Source organism: Zonotrichia leucophrys, chromosome 2 (assembly GCF_028769735.1).
Source record: "Zonotrichia leucophrys gambelii isolate GWCS_2022_RI chromosome 2, RI_Zleu_2.0, whole genome shotgun sequence".
NCBI classification, from domain to species: domain Eukaryota; kingdom Metazoa; phylum Chordata; class Aves; order Passeriformes; family Passerellidae; genus Zonotrichia; species Zonotrichia leucophrys.
The window spans coordinates 25,448,581-25,459,739 of NC_088171.1; the positions used below are offsets into that span (position 1 = coordinate 25,448,581).

At 44.6% G+C, this 11,159-nt stretch overlaps 1 protein-coding gene across 10 annotated transcripts in view; it reads right to left on the reverse strand.

Annotated features, from left to right (window-relative positions):
* The window catches only part of SGCE (sarcoglycan epsilon), a 33,262-nt gene extending 25,233 nt beyond the window's left edge, over positions 1-8,029 (reverse strand). For 3 of the 10 annotated variants that reach the window (XM_064704320.1, XM_064704318.1, XM_064704317.1), the window contains exon 1: positions 7,841-8,008. In XM_064704320.1, coding sequence (XP_064560390.1) covers positions 7,841-7,949 — 109 coding nt within the window. In that variant the 5' untranslated portion in view covers positions 7,950-8,008. Of the gene's footprint in view, positions 1-4,851; positions 5,276-7,840 lie in introns of those variants that run through there. The other 7 variants (XM_064704321.1, XM_064704319.1, XM_064704325.1 and 4 more) reach the window with 4 other exon arrangements.
* Positions 8,030-11,159: the final 3,130 nt, after the last annotated feature.

Genomic DNA, 11,159 nt, shown 5'->3' on the forward strand with positions numbered 1-11,159 from the left:
CATCTCCCCAGCAGCAGAGGTGCCTGAGAAAGCTCCCTCCTCACTTCCCACTTTTGGTTCCTGCTCTTCTGGGATGAATAATAGGTGTGCCAGCTGTACAGTTACATGCCAGCTGAAAGTGCAGAGGGAAGGAACTGCAGTCAGATGCTAGGAAAGGGAAAGTGGCCATAATGAGTAGGTATTTTTGTTTTGAAATAGTTTGGGAGTAAGAACTCATGTCAAACCCTGGATCAAAGATGGTTTTGGTCTAGCATCTTAATATCCCTGTAAAAAAAGCAACACCAGAAACATCAAGGAGCAGTACCTGTGTACAGATACACCAGTCTGCAGGAAGAAATGAACACTTATTGGAAAACATGCACAGTACACAAAAGAAGCCTAAATATCTGTGGAAACTTCTGACCTGCTACACCAGGCAACTATTAAATTAGTGATAAGACATTCTTCAAACAGAATTCAGGAGGCCAAACAGATCTGGCTTAAGCAGTAATAAAGATTCACCACATTCAATCCACACATGTAGGACAGATATCTATTATTGATAATTCACACAAAACATCTAAAACTGAATTGAGGATCAAGTGTAATTAAATGAATTTTAATGCACTTTTAATTTCAGTTATTTATTAAATTTAATAATTTGATTAATGCAATATTTGCCATACCAACACAATAACGTTTCTAACAACTTTTTTCCTGCTGGACTGATCTGCATATATTGCAAGTCTTAATATAATAACATCTTAGGGACTATAAAATTTAGTAGTGCATAGGACTTTGCATAAATTTTAGTAATTCTTGAAAAATTCAAGAAATTCCTAATAAGATCAAATAAAGTTGCTCCATTAATCCAACAGTATGAGCTGGGCAATCAGAGGCTTGTCAGCCACAGACCAGCACCAGTACCAGACAAAACAATTAATACAAGATTAGATAACTGAATTATTAAATGGAGAATAGTATTAGAGTTGTCAAAATTATTATACTTATCACAGTCCTTATTTAATTCTCATTAAGAATTTCATGTATCTTTTTTGACACTTTTGGTGAGCCCACAAGTTTTTCCTGATAAAGACAGCAATAATAACATTACCCTTAGCTATACAGCTTGTCACTTAACACTTCACTGGAAAAGTAAATACTAAATAATTTTAGCACATTTAAATGCAATTAAAAACATTTTAAAAATAAAGACAAGTTCCACAATGTGTTTTTCAATATAAATGGTCAGTAAGTGTCTTTCATTTGGGTTCCAAGTTGTGCTAGGTTTGGCTGTGTGGATTGAAGAAGTCACCTGTCTACCTCTCCATGCTATGCTGCATTTCATAGGGGAAATGGAAAAATAACCAGTATGCCTGTTTTCAGATCCTAGAGTCTATAGTGTGATGTTTTCATATACATCACCACTGAATCGATTTCAAATGACAGATGTGAAAAGCAAAAGAATAGGGCTGCTAAAAAGTTAATCTCTTACATGAGTTTTCTGGTGGGTCTCACAAAGTTTTGGCATTAGCCTTATGTAACTGGGGTGAAAGAAAGAGAGGCAGGAGAGAGATGGGGAGAAATATACTGATAGAATTTGCAGGTAAAAACAAAGGCCAGGAGACTGACAAATAATAGAGATGACAAAAGAGTCTGCATTGTCTGTAAAAAGGTGATCAGTGATGTGCAGTTCAATAGAATAGAATGTAACTGCACAGCAGGAACAAAGGCATCAGCATGCCAAACACATACTGTGAGCACACAATTCAGGGATGCTCAGCTTGGGTAACAACCTAGAGATGTAAGTCAGGTTGAACAGAGCTTTCACCAGAACACTGGCTAGAAAGCTGACATGTAAACAGAAACATCAAGGAGGAACAGGCAGACTTTATTTTTGTACTTGACACAGATATGATCACTGCTCAAATGCTGTGTCTAGCAGAGCCTTCAAGAAGCAACTGACAACACGAGGAAGGCTCTGGGAAGATCTGAATATGATTAAAAGATGACAAAAGAGACCTTATACTACAGAATGCAGGGATTCAAACTATGCATTTTATCAAAGAGACAGTTTAGAATTAATTTAATCAGCCTTGTACTCACGATGAAAAGAATGTTAATAGTGTCAGGCTCTTCAGTCTGTTACACATGTTGCCACAGTTGCTGCAGAAGCCACCACTGCCTCCAACAGCAGGAGCATTTCATAGCCCTGTGCCTGGGACTTGAATATGCCCAGGTGAAGCATATCACAGTTTTTTCTTCTTTCTCCAATTATGTTTTCTTTAAATTATACCTTAATTATAGTTGTGTTGGTTATAAATAAAAATCACATTTGTATTAATTTATGCTCTTTTCTTCCCCTTCTAAAAGTATATTTGCATAAGATTTAACAACCAAATATTTAACAGAGTGGATACTCACAGCAATTTCTGACCACACAACAATCATAAAAGGACACAAGTATCATGGACCAATTTTACTGTAGCAGATAGGGCCTGGCGTTCGGAAGATCTCGTGATGTTATGGGAAGACAGGGCCCCTGCCCCCTTAGATAAGAAAATTAACATAGGAATGTAGCCCCCTGAACCGGATTCCGGTAATTTTCCACTTGCCCAGGTAACTTTTCCATCCCTACTAACCATAGATGGTAAGGACAGACCCTCACCTGACGTAGAAGCCCCCTAGACTATAAAACCCCACGGGAAGAGAGAAAAAAGGCCTTTGATCCTCCACCATATTGGTGTCCGCGTGTTTCTTAGGCCCGAGCGACCCCGGGGAAGGGGGTCGCCGTGCTGCTTCCTGAAACCAGGCCGCCTGCCTTGTATCAGAAGGCAACATTTTACCTTCCCCATTGCTTTACTGCACTCTGACCTCCAAGCAGTATCCTGCACCTCCACCTATCCTCTTATTCCTTCTTTGAAGTAGGATCTCAAGGCCATCTCTCCTACTATTAAAGCAGCACACAGCTCAAGCTACCAAAGCCGGCCACTTCCCCTCTCCCCTACACCTCCACCTTGCCCTGGGACCTGACATAAACACACGCTTGCTACTTTGATGCCACAGACCAGGGCCTCCGGCCATGCTTGCACTGCCCCTTACTCTCTTACAGCACAATCCCACTGCACAAAGCTACCCCTGCCCTCCTCTACTGCATATCCCATCTGGCTTGGTCCTCCTTCCTCTGAATTCTGAGCTGGAAGTACAGATTCATACACAGTACATTTTTCTGAAGGACTGCTGAGAACCACACAGCAGAACAGTTAGAAAATGACACCATAAGTTGAAGTGAAACATCTGTGAAGAGAGAACCACCTGTAAGGTGCATAGCCCACAGCTGAACTCAGAGCTTGTAGCCAGGCAGTTACTGAGGATGCACTGGTGTCCGCACTGGATACCTGCCCAGCTGGTCACATCATCCACTAAAGCAGGCAGAAGTTGCAGCACCTACCTACTCTCCCTTCTCTTCCAACTTCCACGCAGTCCTCTTGCCTACTAGCTAGTACGTGGCAGAAATTTACCATTAATTAGAAGGGATTGTCTCAGTGGAAATTCACATTGAAACTGGATATATTCTAACCCTTTTCAACAACAGCTACTATGTAAGAAACAGGAATTAATTTGTATCAGTTCTCCATCACATATTGCTCAGGTCCCTGTACATTGAAGCTGTTTAAAAGTCCAAATCAACCCCAGGAATGTTTCTCAGCTCTATTCTTATTAATCTTTGTTCAGTAGGCAATGGGTTTCCATCTGTTCCTGTGCTATCCACTGATTACTGCAACATCTGAATATTTCTCCTAAATCATTGAAGAAATGTAACCAAATAAAGCATTTATCCGTCTCACTGTTAAAACTTCAGCATTAGCATTCATAGGAATGCTACAAATTAACTACTTGGAGAACAAAACCCTCATGATTTATTAACAGTAGCATTTACCCACCACCATTCTCCCTCCTACTGCAGGCCTGACAAGAGAAAAATTAGGTTAGCATTTCCACCAAGGTGAGGAAAACATTGTCAATTCCTGTGGTTCCAGCCTGAGTGTAACCAAAGGGGTGTGACCAGGCCACCCTGGTAGCCTGCTATTCCAGGATGTCTCACATATTTCTATTATCTTTTGATATGAACTATCAGGGTATCCCTGCAATTGCATTCCAGATTTCAGAGGTCGCAATTGTTCTGAAACACTAAGGAATTCAGAAAAGTCATTGGTTTCAATACACTAAGATTTCTGTTTGCTCAGTAGGTTGTTCTTTCTAACTTCTCATTTTCATAGCTTGGACAGTCACTAAAATAACCAACATTTAAAAGACATTTCGGCTGTTTGTGTTGCAATTCTAACAACATACAAGATACAGATTCAAATTCCTATGGAAGTAATCAAAACCAGCAACTCTCTTCTTTCATCGAGAAGTCTGCCAAGGAAGATACTCTACACTCATAGTGACTACTGTAAATTTATCACCCTCTATTCAGGAAGAATTCAAAAGCTCTTCAGATACTGAAAAAAACCCAGATACTCTTGTCTAGGCTTTAAATAACTTCTTTCTTTGATTGGAAATAATCTTTCTTCTAAAGAAAGGTTTTTACTTCAGTGGCTGCAATTCCTGAAGTATTTTAATGAACTTCCAACCAAATCTAAAAACATTAAGGAGCAAAAATAAGCCTCTCTACACACTGAGCAATTACATCTCCTGCCATAAAGCTGACTTCTTATTGTCTGGCTTCAGGACCTCCAAGATGTCTCCATGTACTGCCTATAAATAATATGTTTCTGTAATGAAAAGCATATTAATGGAACAGCTACCCTTTCCCCTCCTGCAATTACTTATTCAAGTAAGTACCTATTAACAGTAGATTGTATTGACCTGGCTGAGATTAGTAGTGCAGGCAGCATCCTCATAGGCAGGCAGACTTCCAGAGGCTCTGTGAAGGAAACCTGCTTCTCTGCCCTTATGCTTGCAGCACAACAGGAACAGGGGCAGGTGTGCTGTGCTGTTAGCTTGAGAGCACCAGAGGGTCTGTGAGATGTTCTGCCTCCTGGCACAGGGCGCGGCTCAGCAGAGGAGCGCTGCCAGCAGCGCTTCTGCTGTCAACAGCAGGGCAAGGGCAGGGATGGGTTCAGCCTCCTGGGTGCCGCCCCAGGCAGTGATTTCACAGCTGTTCTAAATGGGCATGTCCGCAGCCCTGCTCAAAAGGGGCGTTCCCAGCACATTCTGCATCACCCCGCACGTACCAGTGGAAACAATCCCAAACCAGTCCTGGGCAGCACTTACACTTCAGTGAACTATTCCTGTGGGTCGACTAGTTTTGAGCCAGGTTACCCAATCCACAGTGTCACTGTACTAGTTTCTTTGTCACCAGGGAAAGCAGCAAATAATCCCTAGCTGTGCAAGGGCTGGAGAATGCTTTCTGGCAGCAGTGCAGCCTTATGACAAATTAATGTGACCACATAACCACAGCTTGCAAAGTGAGAACTAATGAGCTTCTTCCTCATTTTGACCCCTTTATAGGGAAAGGAGAATGCAATTCCATTGCTCTACAACAAATAAACCGGGGTTCCAGGGACAACATGGGCACTGACAACTAATTCTAAGTGCAGAAATACAGGGCAAAACCACTGGCCACAGTCACTCAAAAGAAATTTTGATAACTGCTCTCTCTGCAGATACACAATATGGGGGCAACTCATTGCTCTGCCAAATTAATATGACAGACAGCTCTGTTGGTGTAACTGAGCAAACTTCTAGGAAGTCTGTTATATAAAGCTAGAGTCAAAGAACACCTAACTAGTTTCTAGTAGAAATGCTTAATCCTATATATCACTTTTCACAATGAAGTCCCATGTTTTCCTAGCAGTGGAGCACCATCAGCTTGCATTTGGGAGTCAATACCTTCAATTTGAGTACTATACCAGACCCCTAGGAGCAACTGAAATCACTCTTACAACCTTTAAATTCTTAATTCTTGTGAAATTCCCAGATGATGAAATGATGTTTTGCCTCAAGGACGATAGGGAGAAGTGAGAGGCAGACAACCCTTCTGACTTCTGACAGCATTTATCCTCCTCCAGAAAGCCTTTTGTCATGCATTTTTAAGAAATGCAAAAATCATAAGTAAACTTTCTTCTATAGATCAAGTGCTACAACACAAAAGGGAAAAACTAATCCATATTAGTCGAGGAAAACGAAAAGAAATCTATTTACAAGTCCTGTGCTACTTCTCACATGCCATTTTGTCTGTCAGATATCCCTTGCCTTGTTAAGTAATGCTGCAGTACTGTAAAGTTTACAGGATTCAAAAGAATGGATTTTCATGCTGGGCAATGCATCTTGGAGCAGCAGATGAGGTTGGAACTTCTTTACTTAGGAAGAATGAAGGGGAGCTCAGGTGAGCTCCTGGGACAGTTTTTTCAGATCACGAACATACAACAAATCTCCACAAATTTCATATAGATATCTTAAAAGAATGTAACTGAACTAAAAGAAACATGAACTAAATTCATGCCTCCTTTTTTACACCAGTTTCAAACCACATATTCTTCTGTTTTAACTAATGAAATCTCACTGAACCAACCTTAGAAAGGTCGAAGTGGAAAAGTTATCATGAAAGACCTCTTCCCTTACCAGGTAGCCTGGAAAGGACTTGTGGATTAAGCTCACAATTCAGTTTCTAGAAGGTCATTTAGTTGACCTTCGTAAAATACATTATTTCAGTTGATACTGAAAGCTTATTCTCAATTGTCCTGGTTCTTCCTCGGTTGCTATCCCACAATCAGTCATGGAGGGGAAGGCGGAAGAGGTAGGAAAAATTTCCGCATAAGGGAAAAGGAGTCTTGTCTTGCATCTAACAAATGAGGTTTTATCCTCGCATTGAACAACTTCACACTTAAGTTCTCACCACATCTTTAATATATCCAGTGCCTCATGTCAGTTCTGTGGCTACAAACCTATGACAAGTAAAAGAAGTCATAAGTAAAAGAAGTACTCAGAGGGTACCTAGATCCTATTCAAGAGGATCCAGAGCAGACTGCTTGCAGAAAACACACCACTGACCTCTCAGAACTCAAAATAACCCAAACAGATTTCTTGCTGTTAACTTACTCTTGGTGTAACAAGTCTCACAAAGGCAGTCCTGTGGCTGGGCTGCTATTAAGTGTTGGCTGTTTGATGTATTTCACTGTGAAGAACCTGCAGGTGAAGAACCTGCATGAAAGCTATTATTTAGCTTTTAGGGACCAGGATCAAGACTTTTTCTGAATGCCTAATTCTGGCTCGGTTGGACTAAGTGGTCAAGAGGGGAAGTAACGGAGAAGAAGGGGAACACAAAAGACACCCCCGTACACACAGCAGCCCGTCTCTCGCGTCAGGCACCAGGTCGAGGCACCGGAGGAGCGCAGCGGGCCCGGCCCAGTCCCCGGGAGCGGAGGCTCCCGCGCCATCCAGCGGCTCTGAGCCAGGCCCGGCTCCCGCGCCCTCCGGCACTCCCGCTCCGGCCTCACCCACCGCCCCCGGGCTCCCTCAGTCCAGGCCCCGCCGCGCCCGCCGTGCCGGGAGGGGCTGTGGCGGTCCCGGGGCGCGCAGGCCGCCATCCCCGCGCCGCCTGTGGAGCGTCCTCGGGGAGCCGCCGGAGCCGCGGCACGGGGAGATGCTGGGACAGCCCGGCCCTCGCGCTGACAGGGGGCACGGAGCAGCGGGAATGGGGCGCGCAGCCAGCCGCAGCCGGAGGGCGAGGCGGGAGGGACGGTTCCGCCGGGAGCGGACGCGAAGCCCGAGCAGAGGCAGCGCCGCGGCGCAGGCCGGCCGCTGCCGGCGGGGCCCGCCACCGCTCGCCGCGGGGAAACGCGCCGTGACCGACCTGTCAGCAGGAGCGTGGTGAGGGCGCTGTGCGGCCACGGCCCCGCCGCGCAGCACCGCATCGCTCCCCGCTCCTCCGCCTGCTGCTGCTGACACCACCGCCGCCGCATCCTCTACGCCGCCAAGTACCGCTAACTCCCGCCGCCGCCGCCGCCTCGCCCCGCGGCGGCCGCAGCATCCTCCCCTTCCCGCCCCGCTCCTCCCCGCCCCGCCCCGGCCGCCGTCTCCAGGCAGCACGGCCGGGAAATGCCGGGCATGCCGGGAGGAGCCGCTCGCCGCCATGGCGGGGTGGGCAGGGGAAGCGGAGCTGCTCAGTGCCGGCTCTGCAGGGAGCGGGCTCCGCGGGACGAGGCTCCCCTCAGGGCGGGGGCAGAGCGGCTGTGGCCCCGGCAGAGGCGGGAGCTTCCCGGCCGCCCCACGGTGCAGATGTGGCGGGACGAAGCCGAGGTGGAAGCTCCGGGTGGAGGGGCGCGGCGTAGGCTGAGCTGCCCTGCCCAGCCCAGCCTTGTCCCGCGCCCTCCTTTGGAGAGCCGGCAGGGGAGGGCTGCGTCCCACACCCCACAGGCTTGCCTGGTGCACACGACTGTGCTGTGCTCTTGAAAAACATCGTGGAGAAACCTCCCAACAGCCGCTTTTTGAACACCTTGCCCTGTCATACTGGAGGGGGTCCACCGCAGGGTCAAAAAGGTGATTATGGGTCTGCAGCATCTCTTAGATGGAGAGATCTCTTAGAAGGAGAGACTGCAGGAGCTGGGCCTCTTCAGTCTGGAGAAGACTGAGGAGAATCTCATCAATGCATATAAATATCTCAAAAGAGGGTGCCAAGAGGATGGTGCCAGGCTATTTTCAGTGGTGCCCAGTGACAGGATGAGGAGCAATGGCCATAAATTAAAACACAAGAAGTTCTACCTCAGCACGAGGAAGAACTTTACACTGAGGGCAGCAAAGAACTGGAGCAGGCTGTACAAGGAGGTTATGGAGTCTCCCTCTCTGGAGAGGTTCAGAACCTACCTGGACACATTCATGTGATCTGCCCTAGGTGACTTTGTCTTGGGAGGGGGTTGGACTGGACGATCTCCAGAGGTCTCTTCCGATATTAACAATTCTGTGATTCTGTGACACCAGCAGTACAGCACCTGGCAGATGTGCCTAGTGCACACAGATCTGGCATGCTCTTGGAGGACATCACGGCAAAAGCCCTTGCAACTGCAGTTTTCTGACAATTTACCCTGTTTTAAGTGTATAGCCTTACTCCACACAAAGCTGGTTTGTTTTTTCCAGTGTTCAGCAGCTGTTTTGCAGCTGGTGGAGTTGTGAGTGGGGTGTCTAGAGGGGTTGGTCAGGGTCCCAGCTCCAGGCTGACCTGTGTGTGGAGGCTTGCATCCAATTTCCTATTGGGTCTGACCATTCCATGCTGTTTCACTTCCACTGTCTGCATTATGCTTTCTGGACTCATTACTGATTTTTGGCTGTCATTTAATGTCTGTGGCATAGCTCAAAAGCTAGGGCAGTCTTTGCTGAGCTGTGAAAGCAAATCTCCCTCTGGAGGATGGAAGAATATTGTCAAATGTAGTTCTTGGCAATGGTGATGTATTTTGAGAGTAGGTGTATGTATATGACATGTATACTGCTTAAGACACAGTGCTATGTAAATACTGCATTTTCTTTTGGGAAGCTACTCTCTCAGCTTTCTGAATGATTCGTATAGGAGTAGTCCCTGTACTAGAACTACATACTCCACAATGAAAGCCCCATCTCAACAAATACATCAGTTTTTACTTTTATTTTGTCATTCTAGTGAACTGTCATGTTTGCTATTTGAAAATTGCAGTGTCTTCGATTATCCGTGAAAATAACCTTCTTTCATTTTGCATAGAGAATTTTGATTTCTTATGAAATTTCATAAGCATTTTCACTCTAGCAAGCCAAATGTATTTGCAAAAAAGTAATAATAATTGTATGCTTTTGAGATTTGGAAGAAAGAAATATAATCTGTCTTACTCAAATTGTATTGACCTTATTGAACTCTTTATAAGCCAGGGAAAAGAGACAACTGTAGAAGACTTCACCCTATCCATCTTTAGTCTTGTTACAGCTCTAAATTTCCATTAATCCAGCTCATAAAGGAGAACTTTACATAGCAAGAGGCTCTTCAGTATAAATATTCTGGCTGATATTAAGATGCAAAATAGTCTGGTGTTTTAGTCAGCCAGCTCATTATCCTAGATAAAGGACTTTTTTTCTTCTCATTCCACAGAGACTTTCAGAATATATTTAAATTTTAATTTGACTACAAAGATATTTAAGAGCAGAAATCACACTCCTTCGCTTACCTGTGCCTAGAAGTACTGTTCTGTTTCGTGACACTTTTTGATTTTGAGTAGGCTTGTTTCCTCTCTGAAATAAATGTGATTTTTTGTTCATTCCCTTATGTAAGTATAGAAAGCCATACAGATGCAGCTGTTCCATAAGAATGTTAGATAGCCAGCTCATGCCATGATGGTAATGTTTAGACTAACAAGTCTATATAATATACTGGCAGCTTTCCAACAATAACTTTTATGCTAGTGAAGCGTCTGATTTTTGTAAACATCGGTACTCTTATCAGCTTATTAATTACCATTTTCTTTCCAAGTATTGCATGTTAAAATGTTATACAGTATAAAACAGTCAACATCAATTTAATGTAGTAGCAGCACTGTGATAATGTTCAGTGCTTTCCCACCTTTGCAGAGAAAGAAGTGTCCATTTGTCTAAAACACGCTTGTGAGATGTCCTACCTGAGAAGAAAAGGTCATGGACATGGAAAGAAGTGCCACAAAAGCCTGCCTTGTCCCACTGCTTCCTTCCTGGCAGCACCTGTGTGTGGGTGGGTATCTCTGTCTTTTGAGTGTATCTTGAAGCTGACATTCCAAAGCACACATCACTGACCCAGCCCTGCAAGACAGACTGACTCACCTGGGAAACTTAGCTAATGCAGTGCACTTAAGAATCCTACCCTTGCATTCCTAAAATGAAGTGATATGAACACCACAGCTTGTTTAAACCAGCCACCAGTGATTTCATATTGATTAGAAATACTCCCTCTGTAAGTATTTCTTTCTCCTGTAATTTAACAGACTGCCTGTATTGAGGCTAATTGAAAGGGAAGAGTGATGAGACATTTTTACAGCAATTGTTCTGTATTCCGCATTTACTGCATTTACTTTGGCAAGGAGAAGAGCTGGCTTCTAGCACTACAATAGTTTTTAGCTAAGGCTTTTTAATTCCAGAGGATATACCCCTCATTTTTCAGGGATGCAAGAGTAAGAATTACTGTT